The sequence below is a fragment of the Stigmatopora argus genome, chromosome 2 (assembly GCF_051989625.1).
Source record: "Stigmatopora argus isolate UIUO_Sarg chromosome 2, RoL_Sarg_1.0, whole genome shotgun sequence".
NCBI lineage: Eukaryota > Metazoa > Chordata > Actinopteri > Syngnathiformes > Syngnathidae > Stigmatopora > Stigmatopora argus.
This window is the reverse complement of record NC_135388.1, coordinates 24,122,707-24,144,969: the sequence shown is the minus strand read 5'-3', so window position 1 is coordinate 24,144,969 and position 22,263 is coordinate 24,122,707. Positions and strand designations below refer to the sequence as shown.

General features: G+C 41.1%; 1 protein-coding gene across 10 annotated transcripts in view; it reads left to right on the top strand.

Moving 5' to 3' along the window:
* ccdc102a (coiled-coil domain containing 102A) overlaps positions 1–22,263 on the top strand; it is a 155,644-nt gene that overhangs the window by 109,962 nt on the left and 23,419 nt on the right. For all 10 annotated transcript variants that reach the window (XM_077619538.1, XM_077619518.1, XM_077619529.1 and 7 more), the window contains 2 exons: positions 8,288–8,458; positions 18,442–18,545. In XM_077619538.1, the coding sequence (XP_077475664.1) occupies positions 8,288–8,458; positions 18,442–18,545 (275 nt within the window). The remainder of the gene's footprint in view (positions 1–8,287; positions 8,459–18,441; positions 18,546–22,263) is intronic.

The window sequence follows — 22,263 nt, the reverse complement described above, 5'->3', positions numbered from 1 at the left end:
CATGAACTATCTCAAAAAGGTGTTAATCCCGAGCTAGTTGGTACTATCTTCATATACGTTTTGGCCAGTGTTAGGCGTTCTGGCCATGGCTTATTTATCTCCCCCATAGTTTTCTTAAGCCTTGGTTTTATCGTACCATTTGTTCGCTCTACTTAGGTGTTTTGCCATGTTTTGCACTATGCTGTTTACAAAATGAGCTCCATTGTCACTCCAGATGATTCTGGAGATCCCATGTTCTTTACAGATCAATAAAATCCGTGTGTATAATTTCAAATGGGTAGGTACCTTTTGGACGTTGTCCTGGTTTGGACCTGAGGTTACCTTGCACATTATATCTGTAACAAATTAAACAGTTCCTACAAAAAAAATTAAAAGTAGGTATTTTAATATAATCTGTGATGCAGTGGGTCAATCTGTCAATGTCATTACCATGTGCAATTCACATGGTAATGACATTGACAGTTGACCCACTGCATCACAGATTATATTAACTTCTGTGTTGAGAACATTTTACCCTCCAAGAAGGTCTGTTGTTTCTCCAACAATAAGCCGTGGGTCACCAGGGATCTAAGGGCCCTCCTGAACAAGAAGAAGAGGGCTTTTAGGTCTGGGGAGAAAGAGAGCCTTAAAATGGTCCAGAAGGAGCTGAAGAGAGAGATAAGGAAGGGTAAGACCATCTACAGGAGGAAGCTGGAGAACCAACTCCAGAGAGGCAACACCAAAGAGGTCTGGAGGAGCTTGAGGACCATTTCGGGCCATGGAGGCAACAGCGAGAGAGACCCGGAGTCTGGCGGCAGGGAGTGGGCCAATGAACTGAATCAGCTCTTTAACAGATTCAGTCCTGCCCCCACTCCCCTGACCCCCCAGACCAGAAGCAACGCTCCCCCCTCGTTCTCCTCCTCCCCCTCTTCCACCGGTCTCTGCATTACTGTCGATCAGGTGATAAAACAGCTAAAGAAGATCGAGGCAAGGAAGGCTACCGGTCCAGACGGCCTCAGCTCCAGACTACTGAGAGAGTGTGCGGATCAGCTTGGTATAGTGATTCTGCATATTTTCAACCTCAGCCTCAGTCTGCAGAAGGACCCCACCTTGTGGAAAACTTCCTGTGTGGTCCCAGTTCCTATGACTGCGTACCCCAGGGAGCCAAACCACTTCAGGCCGGTAGTATTAACCTCTCACCTGATCAAGACATTGGAGAGAATCATCCTCAATCACCTCAGCCCCCTGATGAATGCAGAGCTGGACCCTCTGCAGTTCGCCTATCGTCCAGGTATTGGTGTGGAAGATGCTACCACCTACCTGATGCACAGGTCTCTTTCACACCTGGGGAACACGGGACGCACGCTGAGAATGATGTTTTTTGACCTCTCTAGTGCGTTCAACACCATTCAGTCGGTCCTACTGAGAGGGAAACTGGAAGAGGCTGGAGTAAGGAACCACCTAGCCGCATGGATCATCGACTTCCTCACTGACAGACCACAATATGTGAGACTCCAGGACTGTATGTCTGATGTGGTAGCTTGCAGCACGGGGGCCCCACAAGGCACAGTGCTCTCCCCACTCCTCTTCTCCCTCTACACATCGGATTTCCAACATAATACAGACACCTGCCACCTCCAGAAGTTCTCTGACGACAGCTATTATTGGACGAGTGACGGACGGGAACGACCTGGAGTACAGGGGAGTCATCACAGCCTTTGTTGACTGGTGTAGGCAAAACCACCTCTACATCAACACCAGTAAGACAAAGGAAATGGTCATCGATTTTCGGAGGAATCCTCAACAGACCACTCAGGTGAACATCCAGGGTACAGACATTGAAATCCTGGAGATTTTTAAGTACCTGGGTGTTCACCTCAACAACAAACTAGATTGGTCCACAAACATAGATGCCCTGTACAAAAGGGGCCAGAGCCGCCTCTACCTACTGAGGAGTCTACGTTCCTTTGGAGTGTGCAGGACACTGCTGAGGACTTTCTACGACATTGTGGTGGCATCTACAGTGTTTTATGCAGTGCTCTGTTGGGGATGCGGGAGCACGGAGAGGGACAGGAACAGGCTGAATAAGCTGGTCAGGAGGGCCAACTCTGTTCTGGGCTGTCCTCTGGACTCTGTGAAGGAAGTGGGAGAGCGGAGAATGCTGACCAGGATGATGTCCATCATGGACAGCACCTCCCACCCCCTGCATGAGTCTGTGGAGTCCCTCCGAAGCTCCTTTAGCAATAGACTGCGGCACCCTCATTGCAGGAAGGAGCGCTTCCGCAGATCCTTCCTCCCATCAGCTGTCAGGCTCTTTAACAAAAAAATGGCTGAGTGTTGAGACCTACCGTATGCATGCATGTATATTTATGTGTATGTATATATGTGCTAAGCAACACGCTTATTTATTTATATATTTATTAACTTACTTCTACCTATCTATTTATGTCTAAAATGCCTTTCCTATTCCTGCATCCTCACCCTCTTGCTACTGTGACAACAAAATTTCCCGAATACGGGATGAATAAAGTTATCCAATCCAATTTCGATGTCCATCATATCATCTCCTTGTTGAGACATTTATGGCTCAATTTTGGAATAATTTTTTGGTAGGCACGGTAGGCCTTTAGCTGTGTACAGTTCGTCTGCAGACTGTTCTGTGTCTTCATGTATCCATGCATCTTTTCCTTCTGTGGTGCAATGTTTTGCGTATCAATTAATACCATTTTTGAGATTGACTCAGTTTTTGTTGTTGTGTATGCTGTGCAGTAAGTGTTTGTGCTGCTGCTTTAGCTGCTGTGTTCTGTCGTTGTCTTCAACACGTGCTTAACATTTGCTTACAGCTATTTGGTTCGGCTTAATACCCCAATGAACAAAAATCGCAACAATCTTACTTATTCCATCACTATAGTTTGTGAAAATTTAAATGCCTTATCAGTCAAAATCAAATATGCAAGCTGGTATTCTATTATGATCATTGCTTCCTTGTTAAAATCAAAAACCATATTTGTTTTTTCCTTTCCTGCAATTACACAAATTAACTAATCATACTAAAAATAGGAAAAATACAAAAACCAAACCAGGCTGCTTTCTCCTCAGGAAAACAGCTTTCCCGTTCTCTGTAACAGTTAGATTCACATCAATTAATATCCAGAAACAAAATGCACACATTTATAATTCTGAATAGAATTGAACCCACTAAATTGTAATCACCCCTTGTTTGTCAAGGTTAATATTTTTAGCACAATTGTGTCCTTTAGAGCAATTAAACTCATTACTTATAAAATGCATACTAATTAAGTCCCAATTCCTTCAATAATGTGTATTGTGTTGCATATTAAACTCAGTTGTTTGAAATTCAAAATATCCCAATCTAGTAGTCTTTTTATCAAATGTAACATTCCATCGTCTTTGGAGTTTGTCAATCATCGCCTATAAAACTTTCTTAATCAATATTTTTCAATAGTCAGGCATAAAATTAAAATCTAGTTACATTTCTATCCATTGTAGTTTCTCTTTTCTCTCTAATTGTTTACTTTAAAAATCTGTAAGAAGATCTAGTCTCAATTGTTTACTTTAACTACCTGTAAGAAGGTTTAGTCTCAATTGAAACGCTTTCACTTTTTTTTATGGAGACAATAAAACCAATATAAAAAGTTCCTTATGGCTTACAGCATTGCTCCCTGAGCAATAATCTTTCCAATCAATATTGGAGTGCTTGCCATTTCATCTGATCACATCAAAAAGTTTATCTTACCTGTCTCATACGTTTCAACTGAGAGAACCTTCTTAGAGTGCACAAGATGGATCCCGCTATTTTCATGTCTGCTGGTTGGTCAGGAACACTTGTGTTGAGCACCCAGGCTCCCGGGACCGCCGTTGGTCCAGTCTGTTTTCTGTTGGGAAGCACAGTCTCTTTCTGCTAACCCAAATTCAATGCGTTCCTTTAAAGTTTTTTCTTTTATGCAGATAGCCAGATAAGCCTCATCATCCAGTTCCAATCGTGTAGTGAATAATGGCGTTTGGTATGTCTACTAAATAAGATGTCCATATTTTGTTGTCTGGTTGACCTCGTTATGTAGGCGCAATGATTTCATAACGAAATATGGAACAATTTTTCAATTCAGTCAATTATTCTGTTAACACAATTTGGATGCCATTATCACTATAAATCCATAGTACTTTGGAATTTCGTATCATGCACTGTCTTTGTTTTTTGTTTTTCTCAGTGCTCCTAAATTTCGCATAGCAGATTTGTTTCTCCACTTCAAGTTTAACCTTTGGAGTACTGCTGCTGCATTTTCACCCAAAATTTCATTGGACTAAACAATTCTCCATAATTTGTCGTTGCCATCCGTGAAAATGGCTTATTGGCAATTTCAGAAATCGATTCCAATTTGCTAAATCCTTTTCCACCTTGATATCTGATTGATTATATATCTTGGTGGTTGGCCAATTAGAAACACAAAAGGGACAAACAACCCTTCACGCTCACACTCATTTTCAGACATCAGTGGTCTGCAAATTTTTTTATCACTGGTGAAGAGCGCCATCCACAGTCTGGGGCTTCTTGGCAGCTAACCACCTTTCGCTGTGTCATTGCAAGTCATTCTAAAAGGAAATAGGTCAATGTTGTTTGGTTGGCATCAATTGTTTGATTCTTAGGCGATCCGTGATATTCTAATCGTTATTAATATGACTCACGCTAAAGCATATTTCATCTGTTGATGGGCAAAACAATGAAATATCATCCGTGCACTGATGACATCTCATGATGTTTATTGCATCTCAGGGAAATTATGCCTATCCTAAATTAATTATTTTATCTAAACTTGTCAGGTACAATTTACCTAATACTTTGGATAATTCTTAATACTTAAGTCTAAATCGCAATTCACTCTCTTTTTGCTAAAATAGCTAAATTGCACTTTTTGAATTGCTATTCTGCTCCAAGCTTGTGTTTATTTAATATAAGAGCCATTTTTTGTAGCTCACTCTTACCACAATTAAAATTTAGAGAAACTAACCTTCTACTTAGCAATTTCTTAATCATTTCCTAATGATAAATTTCAGTGTTTATTAGAGGACCCATAATTTGTCACTAATATGTTATGTTGTCAATTTTCTGTCTCTAACTCTCTTCTTTTCTTTCTCTTACTTTCTCTGCTCCTCCTTGGATGTAACCTGAGATTTCTTGCATTCCAGCACCCCCCCCCCCCCCTGCTCCTGGCTTGCGAGTGGAGCCTGGTACGGTCTGTCTATGGAGCGGGGGGCTGAGGAGGGGGCCAGTGTTTCTTCATGGGGTCTAGTATCAATCAAAGCTGTCATACTTGTTTTTTGTTCAGCTTGTTTAATTTTCTTAATAATTTTTTGCTTATGCCTTAATTAGGCCTGGACGATCCAAACTTGAATATCTTGAAGCTCTCTACATACCATTTTCAATAGCTTTCTCCACTTGCAATTTCCACTTTATGGCCCGTAATGGCTCTTCCAAAAGTCTCCCATCCCACTCCTTATTCTTCCTCCACTTTTCCATATAAGTGCAATTATCAGGAAAATGTTTAAGCATAAACTTCATGTCGGTTGGGACTTCTTTGCTGCTTTTCAATCCCATTTTGGAAACTTTTCTTTTGTTTTAAGATTTTTTATTTTTCTTAAAAATAATTATATTTGCATATTCTGCTATTCCCGTAACACATTTATGACTTTTTATTTACGGCGGTGTTTACTCGCCTTCTCTAGGGACGTCCCGTTTAATTTACTATCTTATTTACATGCCTAAGTAGTCGTTTATACTCTTGTTTTGCGCGGCAAACGTTGTGATTTACGAGCGTGTCACTAGTGCTCTGGTTTGAATTTCTCCTTATGAAGATTACTTGCAAGTTTTATAGTTATTATTCTATGTATTTTTTCTTTATATTGAGCTCTTTCATTCTCTTGGCACAGTATAACAATATTTTTCTTCTATATTTTTAACACAACCCTCGAAGTCCCTTGGCGGGGAGGTGCGACCTCCTCCTATGTCTGCTTTTCAGGCAGATAGGCCGACACACAGCCTTTTATCCTGCTGTATACTTTTATACATCAATCCGACACACAGAGAGAGCCTCCCCGACACACAGGGAAGAGTATACGCAACTTTTTTCTCCGACGAATGGAGCATATCCCTTGCTCGAAGGGAAACGGGGCCTTATGCTGGGTTGGATTCTACAAATTAATTTTAAAAAGTGCCTTACCGTTTTTTTGTGCCTCCTCAGTACGAAAGGATAATTCGTAATCTGTTCCCGGGCCAGCAGGCCAGATCACCCTCTCTCAAGGCAGGAGTAGCCGACGTCAAGCCATCCATCCTTCTGTCGATCTGCCGTGGCCGGAAAGCAGAGAAGAATCTCGGGTTCTCGGCACCAAAATGTCAAAGCTGGATTGCCTCGACAATAATCTTCATATAGAGGAAGCAGCAAAACACGTGGTAGTTTTTGACTCCCGGCCGATGGAGGTTATCTGGGAGGGAGGCCCCATCCTGACCGCTCTCAAAATGGCCGCTGCCCGCTCCGCTTCCTTTGTTATTGGCTAGCCCCCACCCTTCCTAAGAAGGGGGGGAGCGGACGGACAGAGCTAGCGTCCACGTCGAGGTCCCCCAACCAGATACGCCGTCCGCTCGGTCGGTGATGGTATTTAATAGAAGTTAGGCGGAGACAAACTTTAGGCGGGAACACAAAAGGGGTGTGTTATATACAAAGTGATGACAGGCCTCGACCTGTAGGTGTCAGTAAAAATTCTATTCTAGTGACTTTAAATTCATAAGAGTGCAGAAGGGTGCAAGATTAAATATAAGAATTCAATTCATATTTCACACTCATTAATCATGAAATGCTGGTAGGAAGTGGATTTTACCCCATTTTGTGCATTAATTTATTGATTTTTTTTTTGTGTCGCAGCTGTAGCTGCAGTAGAGGTTTTATAGCCATAAAATAGTTTTTGAGGGTTGGATTGATATGTTGAAGGCGCTACCAGAAAATGCTCACAGAACAAAGAAAGTTGTAAAAACATTAAAGTAAAATGTATAAAGTACAAAGTAAAGTAAAGAGGAATGTATTAAGAAATATTAAAATGTAATTTAAAAAAAGATAGAAGGGCTGTAAAACACGAAAAACATAAGAATATACAGAGCTACTGTCACTGGCTTCCGCGTGACGGCACCATTTTGGCAAAAAAAGGGGGGGAAAAAAACCCTAAAAAAACTATGCGCAGACATGTTCGTATGTACCGTTGTTCGTAACTCGAATGTTCGTAAGTAGGGGAGCGTCTGTACATATAAAAACTGCATCCGTTAACATATGAAACCTATACAGAAAAAAGGACAACACTCATCTGGGATTTATGGGGTGGTTTCTTGGTTTTCATCAGACTAAAGGTCTGTTCACACACATGTAGAGCCAAATAACACCAGAATCCTCTGTGCCATCTTCTGGATGTTTGGAAATTTGGCTGCACTTAATGAAGCCTAAAACTCTGAGACTTTCAGGGAGTTGAACTTGTCACATTGGAGATCAATCCGTTCCAACTGCAACTCCTGTGGAACCGTTTTCGGGTCTTGTGAGAAAGGAAATGACACCAGCTGTCAATTTGTCCAAAATCACAAAACCGACGGCAGAATTGCTCATGCAGGTCATCCAATGATTTCCTGTATTTTGACCGCATATATATATATATATATAATTATAATAATTTGGACAACGTCGGCGGGCCGGATTAAAAGGCCTGACGGGCCGTGTATGGCCCACAGGCCGTAGTTTGCCCATGTCTGAGTTAGACAGTACAGTCGCAAAGGCCGCAGAACAACAAAGCAAAAGCACAAAGTACAAAGATCGAGATATATATAGATATAGATATAGAGATATATATAGCCCAGAAGACCATCTCAGACTCCACTCACTCTTCTCACTATGCCTTACAGTTGCTGCCTTCTGGGAAGTGTTACAGGGTACCAGCTTTCCAAAACACCGCTTTAAGAACAGTTTTAATGCCACTGTAATGTTAAGACCTACCGTATGCATGCATGTACATTTATGTGTATGTATGTATGTATATATGTGCTAAGCAACACGCTTATTTAATTATATATTTATTCATGTATTTATTTCTTGACCTACTTATTACCTATCTATTTATGTCTAAAATGCCTTTCCTATTCCTGCATCCTCACGCTCTTGCCACTGGAACAACGAAATTTCCCGAATACGGGATGAATAAAGTTATCCAATCCAATCCAATCCTGAACTCTTCTTTTTGCCTTGTTTTTAATATTTAGGAGTTGGCTGATGTTTGTCACATTCATGCTAAGCTAAAGAAGCAGTTCCAGGAGAAGATAGCAGAGCTAAACCATGCAAACCGTAGGGTGGAGGCACATGAGGATGAAGTAAAAAAACTTCGACTTCGAGTGGAAGAGCTGAAGAAAGAATTAGGGCACGCTGAAGATGAGGTGAGAACTAGAGTCATTATTTTTGGTTGGATATGCACAATAATTACTGTCATAATCTTGTCATTGCATGAACAAATGGCTATATTTCAAATCTTTGACCTCAGACTACTTCACAAAAGCACATTAACTCATAATACATTTGGTCTTGAGATTTCTTTGTGCTGTGATTTTGATCTTGATTTGTCTTGATATTATGTATATTTTTCACTGAATTTCAATTAGCTGGTCTTTCCATTTCCATGTGGGATGGCCTCACATTACTCTTTTTTTCTAAAAAATACTCCAAAAGTGCTAATTCTCTTTGAAGTGCAGGTAAACAGCTTCGGAGCTCACCTTTTTAAGGTTTGCCTTATGTCTTTTAGTATCGTGAGTGTGACGTAATTGTCAGAAGTGAGGGACAGGAAGAGAGGGCGGAAAAAGATGGAGCATTAAAGATGGGGCAATATTATAATAAAATTAATACGTTTGTTTATTCAACCATACAACATTAATGGTGAAGAGACTAAAATTTGACTTTGAACCATCTGGAGCCGAAAAAACGACTGCATGCAAAACTAAAGAGCAAAATTATGCATCGATACACTGTACAAACAGGGTAACAGGAGCGACTTTGCTTCACGGCTTTGAGATGTCAGTGCAATGAAGCTGTCAATCTGCCAGGTCAAAATATAAACTGCTTCACGAGACAAAGGCTCCATTAAGAAATGTGCTAGAGAGGTATAAATTCAAAAAAAAAGTAGGCAGTCGCAAGATAAGACTATGGATTATGTGAATGCTCTCCTCAAACTAGCTAAATTATATGACACTAGCTCTGTTGAAGGTTGAATGATTTGTGCAAGAGGACGGGTTAACTCTAGAAAAAATGCTGATAGTGGCAAGGGCTTTGGAAACTGCACAAAATAAAGTAAGGGCACTACTCTTTGAGTGTAGACTGAAGGAAGGATATGTGCACCTACGAAAAGAAGACATCCAGAACATTAAATAAATGTTACAAGTGAAAATGATGGAAATGACAATGATAGCAATTTGTAAGTACAAGAAAAGGGGGCCGGCTTCGCCATTCCCACCTGCTTGGGCGAAGTTGTTATTGCGCGTGTTTTGGTAATCTATTTGCGTAAAAGAACCCATGAATAGGTGACACAGGAACACCAGATTTTCATAATGCAGCTGACCTGGACCAATTTCCTGAATCAAACCAGGAGGTACGTGCCTTTTGCCCAAAAGACGGCACTGCCCGTGCCACAATCAGAATCCTTTCTTTCTTTTTTAGTGTGGAGAGGCTTGTGAGTGGGCCGGAATTTTTCTTATCATTGCATCAGCAGTTTTCGTGTGTCGAAAAAAAGCAGCTCAACTCACTGAGGCTGTACTGCAACATGCTTTAAATAGAAGCTTGGGGAAATTCCCACTTCTCTGGCACGCATACAAACACAACAATCTTTGTCACACCGACACAGATTCACTGATGGGTCTTCTGAGTTGCGTGGACGCGCTCGACTTCTCTGACAATTAACCAAATCCCTTATCTGTTCACCATACATGTTAGCCAAGTCTCTTAAATCAAAAAAGTTGGGCACTGTTCGCCCCAGTTTACGTACAAACAATACACTAAACTCTCGCTGTGTTATTGTTCCACAAATCACATGCACGCAACAATGTAGCGGTTATTTTTAATGCCGTGTTCAGAGTTACGAACAGTCATACCTTGAGATACGAGCTTAAAGCTTTCCGGGAATGAGCTTGTATGTCTTTTCACTCATATCTCAAATCAACGTTTCCCATAGAAATGACCTAAATACAAATTAATTCATTCCTACCCTGTGTAAAACAAACCCTACCAAAAACACGATATTACAATGGAAAAACATGTTTTTATTGGTTGTAATTCACCATCTACTAACAGAGTAACAAATATCTAGTGGTTATGATATTTTATAATAAAACGAGGCATTCGTATTCAATACAACATGGAGTTCGCAGATGGGAGCGAGAGAGGGAGAGACTTGACGGATGCGCTCGTAACGTAACATAAACTTTAGATTTAACTTAAATGAACTTAGATTCCTATACACACTTAAAAAAAGTTTTAATCTTAGGTTTCACTAAGTTTAAACCTTCTTGTGCAATAACCAAGGCAAATGGGTTAATGTATTCCCCCGCGGCTTTCGAGGCGAACTTCCTGCTTCTCCATACGTATTGGCAAGCCAGCTCAGTCACGCATACACTAATCATGTTTTTCGATTATTTCGTACTTAATATTGATTGTCATCATAACCCTTTTCTTCGCACTACCCTTCATTGTACCAGCTTGCTATGGACCCATTGTGTTTCCCATAATTCTGCCCTGACTAATGTAAAAAAAAACACGGAAAAAATGCAACGCCCCGCCCAGTGCTCGTAGAGATCTTTGCACGAGGGAGATGTGGCGAGAAAGACAGTGCGCTGAAATCATAAGCAACTACCTGTCTGTCTCGTATCCTCGTATCTCAAAATTTGTCTTGTATCTCAAGGTAAATATTTGCTCGGAATTTTACTCTTATCTCAAATTCCTCGTATACCGGGACACTTGTATGTCAAGGTATTACTGTACTGCGAGAAATTCTAATAATTACCTGAATCAATTACTCAAATCCAATCGGTTTTCCAGATGGTGAAGTAGCCTTGAGGATCCTTGAACCGCTCCATGCCAGTGACAGTTGTACGAATATCTACTTCGTACGCCAAGTTCAATGACCACACATTTACCCATGAAGTTGTAATGTTGGCAAGCAAGGCAAAGGAGAGGGTGGGTTATATTGTGGAAAGAAAAAGTAAAACAACTGCTTCAAAATTACCATCAACTAAGTACGACAGAGACGACTTTTCTTCACACATTCCGTGTTGTCTTTTTACGATGACTGAGACCCGTCGGATGTATCAATGGTGGCAGGTGTAGCGACAAATCCTCTCCACTTACGAAGCAGCCGCGGCGGCAGTTTCTCATGGTGCCTTTACTTTACATATTTACTCGCATATAAGCCGCTTTTGTCGGACAAAAAAATGATGACTGCTTATATGCGCATAAAAACATGGCATGCACAAAACTGCAAGTTGACGACGCCATGACACGATGAACTGATGCAATGGCGCCATGACGTCATGACACAAGCGATTGCAGCCGATACGGTCATATTTCAAAATAGAGAAAAGATAAACAGATAAAATGCTAAAAGAAATTTATTTTTGACGTCTATGAATGAAATTCAAGAAGAAAACGCACATATCTCGCATAAAACGTGAAAAAACTCACGTTCCCGTCACTGCTCGCCCGTGGAACAGCCATCTTACCTAAGTCTCGGGCCAGCCATCTTAGCTAGGGCACTGCCGTCTAAACCTTGTCAAACCTGATCTGACTGGCCAGACGCGAGTAGCCTTGATTTTGAAATAAAACAAAATTCCACTTTGATTTATTTTTGTTGTATTTCTTGTTTGAATGTGACAACTATTGGAGTAATATGAATCATCGAAATAATTTAGATATTTTGACATTAGAAGCGATATGGCTGCCACAACATCTTAAAGTTCTGGTAAGAAAATTGTAATTTCTGTAATTAGAAAGCATCAGGTTCTCATCAAGATTGACTTATTTCTTTTTTCAAATTGAATAATTTGATATTTTGCATTTTCAAATACAGGCATAATAACTTCCTTATGATATTGACCCTAGTAATGTGCTTTTGATATATACAGTATCTCAGAAATACCACATGTGATGATTTTCTTAAGATTTTCCCTTCAAAGTAACACATTTGTACTCCATATTAAAATGAATATGGGGGCGGGGGGAACGGGGCAGCTTATACGCGAGAAATTGTAAAATTCAATTATTTTAAGGGTGCGGCTTATACGCGCGGCCGGCTTATATACGAGTAAATAGGGTATCTCCTCTCTGGGTCTCCATAGTGAGGTTGGCAGGGTACGAAGCCATGTTTGCATAATCGCCCCCGGGTCAAAAAAAAACGTTAACATTCCTAATTGGAATTGGAAAAATATTTTTTTTGAAAAACTGGGGCCCAAATTCAAAAATCGAGCATGTGACATCGTAGAGCCGTACATCACCAATTTCGTCATACGCAGTTTCTGGGTGTGATGACAAGTTGGCTTTTTTTGTTGTTGATGATGACAACAGGGCCTATGTCCGATTATTATTATTTGCAATTGTTTGTTCAAAACCGCATTAAATTCGGATGTACGGTGTTGTCTCCATTTTGTCCGATGTTAATGGACAAACACCCTAATGCACGCAAACACACACATGTTATTAGAAATAGTAATATGTATAGATATCATAAATGGGGTTTGTAAAACCACTCACCTATCGAATGCGGTTTTAAAAGGTTTAAACCTGTCTTTTCTACGAAAGTGTGATTCATTGTTTCATATTTTCTTGAAGAAAGCGTGCATCACCCAATAACAATGAAAATCAAAACAAAACTTACCCTAGAAGAAGAAAAGCAGAAGAAGTAATTTCAGAAAATCCCATCAGAGTTGTAAATGAACAAAACTCAAATGACTAATTAATGTATCCATTCAATTCACCCTGCATGCAAAGAAACCATCCGGATTAATGGACAAAAGGTGAAAATGGTGATTGAAACAGGAAGTAGACGAAAATTCACTGGGGAAAACTTTTGAATGGACCGTTCCATCACTACACTAAAATGAGAGCAACATATTAAAAGTTTCATGGACATTGACACGCAACACTTATATTGTGTGTGAACGTTTGAAAGATGCACTCAAGCCATGGATCAAACACGAACGAGCAGCCGTGAGAACTAGCATTGCGAACGGCTTGGGAATGATGGATGTTGGATGGCAAACATAGATACAGTAGGGCAAATAAGTATTTAGTCAACCACCAATTGTACAAGTTCTCCTACTTGAAAAGATTAGGGAGGCCTGTAATTGACTACATGGGTAAACCTCAATCATGAGAGACAGAATGTGGGGGGGGACAGAAAATCACATTGTTTGATTTTTAAAGAATTTATTTCCCCCCCAAAAAAGTGGAAAATAAGTATTTGGTGACCTACAAACAAGCAAGATTTCTGGCTGTCAAAGAGGTCTAACTTCTTCTAACGAGGTCTCCGCTCGTTACCTGTATTAATAGCATCTGTTTTAACTCATTACCGGTATAAAAGACACCTGTCCACAACCTCAGTCTCTCACAGTCTAAACTCCACTATGGCCAAGACCAAAGAGCTGTCGAAGGACACCGAGACAAAATTGTAGACCTGCACCAGGCTGGGAAGACTGAATCTGCAATAGGTAAAACGCTTGGTGTAAAGAAATCAACTGTGGGAGCAATTATTAGGAAATGGAAGGCATACAAAACCACTGATAATCTCCCTCGATCTGGGCTCCATTGGATTGGATTGGATAATTTTATTCATCCCGTATTCGGGAAATTTCATTGTCCCAGTAGTAAGAGGGTGAAAATGCAGATACAGGAAAGGCATAGTTACAAGTTAGACAATCAAGTCGCAAAGGCCGCAGAACAACAAAGCAAAAAGCACAAAGTACAAAGCAAAGTATATGGGATCATTAAGAATCATTAAATCAAATCGTTAAGACAGAAAAGCAGCAAAAAGAAAACGAGCAAGAGCGGAAGGAGCTACCATTACCGGCTGCCACTTGAACGGCGCCATCTTGGTTGCAGTAGCAAAAACCGATACAGACTCAAGAAAAAGACGATGTAGAGTTGGATAAAACTGGAACCACACACAGCAAGTCTTCACCAAGATGGGGAACTTCTGCAGACTGTGCCCGAGGTTGAAAATATGCAGAGTCACTCTTCCAAGCTTATCCGCAACAGTTCCTCAGTAGTCTGGAGCTGAAGAATCGACAGTAGCAGTGTAGAACCCCTCGACTCCGTTTCCGGCCTGGTAAGCGCCGACAGCTCTTCCATCTCATCCCATAATGGAATGGTTGGTCTGAAGCGTCGCTTCTTCTCCTGGCATTTTTGTCCAGCTCCGAATTTCCAGCGGCATTGAGGTGTTGCTCCTTCTGCTGCGTATTGTTCACAGCTAGTCCCATATGAATGACAGCGTAGGCATGGCCGAACGGTTCCAAAAAAGAAGTAGCAGAAAGAAGCCAGGCTAACAGAACAAAGAAAGTTGTAAAAACATTAAAGTAAAAAGTACAAAGTAAAGTAAAAAGGAATTTATTAAGAAATATTAAAATGTAATAAAAAAAGATAGAAAGGCTTTAAAACACGAAAGACACATAAGAGTGGACAGAGCTACTGCCACTGACTGCCGCGTGATGGCGACATCTTGGGAAAAAAAATCCATGCAAGAGCTCACCCCGTGGCGTCAAAATGATAACAAGAACAGTGAGCAAAAATCCCAGAACCACACAGGGGGACCTAGTCAATGACCCACAGAGAGATGGGACCACAGTAACATAGGCTACTATCAGTACCACAATGCGCCGCCAGGGACTCATATCCTGCACTGCCAGACATGTCCCCCTGCTGAAGCCAGTACTCATCCAGGCCCGTCTGCGGTTCGCTTGAGAGCATTTGGATGATCCAGACGAGGACTGGGATAATGTGTTATGGTCAGATGAAACCAAAATAGAACCTTTTGGTAGAAACACAGGTTCTCGTGTTTGTAGGAGAAAGAATACTGAATAGCATCCGAAGAACACCATACCCGATGTGAAGGATCGGGTGGAAACATCATGCTTTGGGGCTGTTTTTCTGCAAAGGGACCAGGACGACTGAACTGTGTAAAGGAAAGAATTAATGGGGCAATGTATCGAGAGATTTTGGGTGAAAATCTCCTTCCATCAGCAAGGACATTGAAGATGAGACGTGGCTGGGTCTTTCAGCATGACAATGATCCCAAACACAGCCAGGGCCAGACGTCGGTCGATGGTTCGGCTGCGAGCCAGGTCTGCGACAATTTTTGGGGAAGAGGATGCCGGAGATTTTTAAAAACGAACTGAAAATGCCAGGCTTCACACGGATCGCATATGTGAGGATCCTGCTGGCTGGCTTCATGGAAAACCCAGCTTTAGTCAACAAGTTCGACCGTCATCATGTTTTAAAAAAAAAGAACAAAGCCTGTTTTGACAGATTCGTTTATAACAGAAAATTGTGTTTTTAAGTCATTTTGTTTCCTCATATGTTTAGTCAGGGGAGTACAGTAATCCCGCTAAAATCGCGGACAATGGACCCATTGCCACAAGAAGACAAAGGACTTGGACTTAAACTCCCATTTATCTGTTTTTATTTATTTATATTAAGCGATGAGGAACTAATTTCACTGTGAGTACAGTATTTAAAGTAGTTATATTTTTAAATATAGACATTATAATTAGACTTTAATACATTACAGACTTTTGACATGCTTATACTGTAATATTTAATAAATATACACTTTTTGATAATTGTACTTGTGGGACTCCGCCAGGCGTTCCCAGCAGACCCTCACGAAATGTTTAGGTCCACTGGGCCCACGGGCATCTGCCCCCACCATCAGAGCCAACCCAACACCAAGTGGAGTTCGGTTGACAGTTCTGCCCCTCTCTTTACCCGAGTGTCCAAGAAACGCTGCCGCAGGTCCGATGACACGACCACAAAGTCGATCATCGAACTGCGACCTAGAGTGTCCTGGCACCAAGTACACATACGGACACCCTTATCCTTGAACATGGTGTTCATTATTGTCAATCCACGATGAGTGCAGACATCCAACAATAGAACACCATTCGAGTTCCAATCAGGGGGGCGTTCTTCACAATCAATCTCCTTCAGATCTCACTGTCATTGGGCACGTAGGCATTGAATTCCCCCAGCAGAACAAGGGAGTGCCCGAAGGAGCACTCTCCAGGACACCTTCCAAGGACTCCAAGAGGTTGTTCGTATGCACAAACAAATGTCAGGTCCCGTCCCCTCACCTAATGCCGGAGGGATGCTACCCTCTTGTCTACTAGGGTAAACCCCAACAAACAGGCACCATGCTGTGTGGCAATACGTATGCTCGGCGCCTCTCACCGTAACCGTAGAGTGAAAGAGTGTCCAACCCCCCTCAAGAGGAGTGGTACCAGAATCCAAGCTGTGCATAGAGGTGAGCCTGACTATATTGAGCCAGAATTTCTCAACCTCAGGCAGTTAGCTCAGGCTCTTTCCCAACCATAGAGGTGACATTCCACGTGCTGAGAGCCAGTTTCTGCAGCCGGGAATCGGACTGCCAAGGATCCCTCCTTTGGCTGCCGTCCAGCTGTCGGCGCACCCGTTGTCGCACCCGACCTCTTTGGCCCCTCTCACAGGTGAGCCCATGTGAAGGGGAACCCACATAATCTCCTAGGGCTGTGACCGCCCGGCCTACATCCATGGGGCCCGGCCACCAAGCTCTTGCCATCATCTCCCTCCTCCAGGCCTGGCTCCAGAGTGGGGCCCACGGTGACCTGGGTCCGGGCGAGGGAATACGGCATTCAATAGTTTTTCTCATCATAAAAGGTCTTCTGAGCCCTGCTTTTTCTGGTCCCTCACTTCAGACCAATTTGCGATGGGTGACCCTACCAAGGGCACAAGGCCCCAGACAACATAGCTCCAAGGATCACTGGGACACACAAACTCCACGAGGGTCATTATTGTCATAGGGTGCCGAAATGAAGCCTAGATAGGCTTGGTCTCTTGTCTTATTAAAGGTACGACTCTTAACAAGTGCTTGTGAAATGTCACTTATGTGTCGGCACCACACTTGAAATACTGATCAGAGCCAAATGCTTAATTGTTAAATGTGTCGCGATACAAAATCCAAAAAAAACTTGAATGAACTCAATGTCTTCTTTCTTCTATAGCATCATGCGTCTTAGCCAATCAGCTTTCCGCTTGTGTACATGCGAGTTTTAGGGTGAATTTTGGATTTTTTTTGGTGGATACTTGAGGAAAATACTTATATGCACTGAAGCTGCAAACTTCAGGCCGCAAAATGGCGAGGAATGGCTGTTTACAGTTTTGTGGAAAATAATAAACTATTTACATGGCACAATCCATGAGGGCATATTTACATTACCTCCCTCATTTTCGATATGCTTTCCTACCTCAACATATTTGCCTTTTCCTCCCCAGTTCAGGTGGGAATTTCGCGTCATGGTCAAGAAGTCACTGTGATAACTACTGATTCCGACTTGGAATGAGTTGTGCATTGAGACCCACACTTAAACAATAGAAAAAGCACATAAAGGTTTAGAGACAAGGTTAAAAACTGGATTGGATAACTTTATTCATCCCGTATTCAATAAATGTCATGAATGCAGATACAGGAAAAGCATTTTAGACATAAATAGATTCTCAGACTCAAGAAAAAGACGTTGTAGAGTTGGGGAACTTCTGCAGACTGTGACCAAGGTTGAAAATATGCAGAGTCACTCTTCCAAGCTAATCTGCACAGTTCTTCAGTAGTCTGGAGCTGAAGAATCAACAGAAGCAGAGTAGAACCCCTCGACTCCGTTTCCGTAATGGTTGGTCTGAAGCATCGCTTCTTCTCCCGGCACTTTTGCCCAGCTCTGAATTTCCAGCGGCATTGAGGTGTTGTTCCTTCTGCTGTATATTGTTCACAGCTAGTCCTATGTGTATGACAGCGTAGGCATGGCAGAATGGTTCTAAAAAAGAAGTAGCAGAAAGAAGCCAAGCTAACAGAACAAAGAAAGTTGTAAAAACATCAAAGTAAAAAGTATAAAGTACAAAGTAAAGTAAAAAGGAAAGTCTTAAGAAATATTAAATATTAATTAATTAACATTTTTAAAATGTAATAAAAAAGATAGAAAGGCTGTAAAACACAAAAAAACAAATAAGAGTGGACAAAGCTACTGCCACCGGCTGCCGCGTGACGGCGCCATCTTTGGAAAAAAAAAGTGAATGAAATGAAGCGAAGGAAAAAAAGACAGAATACTGTGTGGGTAAAAAAAACTTGTACATGTGTTTGCATTAGCTGGATGAGTCCCATAACCAGACAAGGAAACTCCAGAGGTCTTTGGATGAACAGGTTGAGCAGACTGAGAACCTGCAAGTTCAATTGGACCACTTACAGTCCAGGTAAGCAACAAAACACACAAACAAATATTTATTCAAATACACACAGCCCATGCACAACCACTCATGTTGAAGTTAAACATTATGAGTGCATCTCAAGTATTATAAAAAGAATAGATAAAAATAATCAATAACTCTGAAATAAACACCATGTCCAATCAATTCAAATGCTGAAGACATTTTTCACCATTCATTTTCTATACCACTTATCCTCACAAGGGTCACAAATGTTGCTGGAGCAGGCAGCGGAAACCCTGAATTGGTTGGCAGCCAATCGCAGGGTACAAGAAGACGGACAAACATTCACGCCCACACCCATACTTAGGGGCAATTTAGAGTGTTTAATGATTAAATACAAATACTAGTATTGTATATACAAATACTAGTATTTGTATTTAATCATTAAATGCTGTTTTCGGCTGGATTTGACCGAATTTGAGAGCATTTTGAGCCGTTTGGCGAATGGACGTATATAGACGTTTTTTTGCCTTATCGCGACATCATCGCCACATTTTACCGAGGAATTCACTTCCCTGGGCTCGGTTCTAATGTCCAAAGAGCTCCAGTATTTGTATTTAATCATTAAATGCTGTTTTAGGATGGATTTGACCCGATTGCTGTCATTTCACGGCTCGGTTCTGCTACATCTGCCCGCCCAAGAGTGCTTATTCCCGGGCTGACATGCCCGCCCAAGAGTGCTTATTCCCGGGCTGCCATGCCCGCCCAAGAGTGCTTATTCCCGGGCTGCCGTTGACGGTAGACTAATAAATTGAGAGTGATGAGCGGAAAAGGGAAATGAATCATTGATTTTTACTATAATTTGGACAACGCCGGCGGCGGGCCGGATTAAAAATCCTAACGGGCCGAATATGGCCCGCGGGCCGAGGTTGAAAAACATGTACACACACCACCCGGGGGCAGGGCGAGCTCGCGAATCCCGTTTCGGCGAAACCTCCGTTCGGCAGAGCGTCCAAACGGCGACCTGTCCGTCTGTCAAACATCCGTCGGCGAAACGTCTTTAGGCGAATCATCCGAGTACCCGTCCAAATACATTTTGTTGAGCGCTTTATCTGTTTATCTTTTCTCTATTTTTAAATATATGACCGTATCGGCCGCATTCGCTTACGCCATGGCTGTAAACAGCATAGCGCCATGACGTCACGGCGCCATTGCGTTGTGACGTCACCATGTCATAGCGTTGTCAACTTGCAGTTTCGTGCTTGTCGTGTTTTTATGCGTATACAAGCCGTACCCTCGATTCAGTCATCATTTTTTGTACGACAAAATGTACGGCTTATATGCGAGTAAATACGGTACCAACTAAACCCTATAAAATTGATTGAGTCCAATTTTGTAGGAAAGACACACAGAAATGAGAGAAAATGATTGTAAAATTATTTAATAAGCAATTAAAATGAATAATAAACATGCAAAATCTCAAGTTGAAGCGCAGGTGCACAAATGTCAGGAAGTTAAAGTTAGGCAAAAGAGACAGAGCACACGAACACATGCACACACATCTAATAAACATAAAATACATAATTCAAAACGACATTTCATTGACATTTTTATCTTTTTCATTAACGATTTATGATTTCTTGAATGCCCTTGCCAAAAAAGGTGGTTATATTGGTCACTGATTTGTTTTTAAATCTTAGAACTGTATATTTGTTGTTAATTGGTTCCAGAAATTTTTCGTAAGTGGAAAATTTCGTAAGTTGAGCAGTGCTTTGTGTAAATTCTCATATTCGTTCTATTGTCCTCACTAAACTACTCACATAATAGCCCTCTGCGCGTATAAGCTGCAGCCTTAAAATTGCCTTAAACTTTTTGAATTTTACAATTTCTCCCATATAAACCCCCTGATTCCCAATTTTCACCTTCATATTCATGGTTTTTATAAGAGTACAAATGTGTTACTTTGAAGGGAAAATGTTAAGAAAAAGCATCACAAGTGGTATTTCTACTGTATGAATCAAAAGCATATTATTAGGGTCAATTGGAGACCACACCGTACATCCAATTTGAATGTGGTTTTGAACAAACAATTGCAAGTGTACGGCTCTACGATGTTACATGCTCGATTTTTGAATTTGGGCCCCAGTTTTTCCCAAAAATTATTTTTCCACTTCCAATAAGAAATGTTAATGGGTTTTTTTGACCCGGGGGCAATTATGCAAACATGGCTTCGTACCCCGCCAACCTCACTATTGAGACCCATAGAGGAGATACCATATTTACTTGCATATAAGCCGGCCGCACGTATAAGCCGCACCCTTAAAATTGTTGAATTTTACAATTTCTCGCGTATAAGCCGCGCGGTTTCCCATTTTTTACCCCCTTATTCATGGTTTTAATATGGAGTACAAATGTGTTACTTTGAAGGGAAAATCTTAAAAAAATCATCACACGTGGTCTTTCTAAGGTACTGTATATATCAAAAGCAAATTATTAGGCTCAATATCATAAGGAAGTTAATATGCCTGTCTTTGTAAATGCAAAATATAAAATAATTCAATTTGAAAAAAGAAATAAGTCTATCTTGATGAGAAACGGATTCTTTTTAATTACAGAAATTACAATTTTCTTACCAGAAGTTTAAGATGTTGTGGCAGCCTTATTCCTTCTAATGTCAAAATATCAAAATTATTTCGATCATATTACTCCAATAGTTGTCACTTTCGAACAAAAAAATAAAAAGAAAAAAATTCAATTGGGATTTTGTTTTATTCTTAAACTCAAGGTTACTTGCGTCTGGCCAGGCAGAGCACGTTTAACTAGGTTTAGACGGCAGCACCCTAGCTCAGATGGCTGCCCCGGGACATTCATTCATAGACGTCAAAATACATTTTGTTGAGCGCGTTATCTGTTTATCTTTTCTCAATTTTTGAATATATGACCGTATCGGCCGCATTCGCTTACATCATGCCTGGAAACAGCATAGTGCCATGACATCACGGCGCCATTGCGTTGTGACGTCACCATTTTATAGCGTCGTCAACTTACAGTTTCGTGCTTGTCTTGTATTTATGCATATATAAGCCGTACCCTCGATTCAGTCATCATTTTTTGTACGACAAAATGTACGGCTTATATGCGAGTAAATACGGTACCAACTAAACCCTTTAAAATTGACCGTGTCCAATTTTGTAGGAAAGACACACAGAAATGAGAGAAAATGATTGTAAAATTATTTAATAAGCAATTAAAATGAATAATAAACATGCAAAATCTCTTTGTGTTGAAGCGCAGGTGCACAAATGTCAGGAAGTTAAAGTTAGGCAAAAGAGACAGAGCACACGAATACATGCACACCCATCTAATAAACATAAACTACAGAATTCAAAACAACATTTCATTGAAATTTTAATCTTTCTCATTAACGATTTATGATTTCTTCAGCATCTAATGTTTCACCCATTTTATTTATCGCCACCACTTCTTACCTGTTTTGGTTTAAGTTCTCCTATGGCAGTGCTTGTTGACGGACATTTTGGTAAAAATATATCTAAAAAATGCCTTTGTAGACTTTTAATAGTTTTTTTAAATGCACAAGATATTTTTTCTTATTTGTGCTGTTGGAATGGTTGCTGCTTCCTCCTCGGCCGCGGTGTCCTTGAATTCCTTATGTATTGTTGCGCGTTGCATTAACTCCTGCTCCTTCAGCTCTTCCGTTGAGAGTTCGTTTTGGTGCACCGTGACACAATTTTGCCCAGAGCAG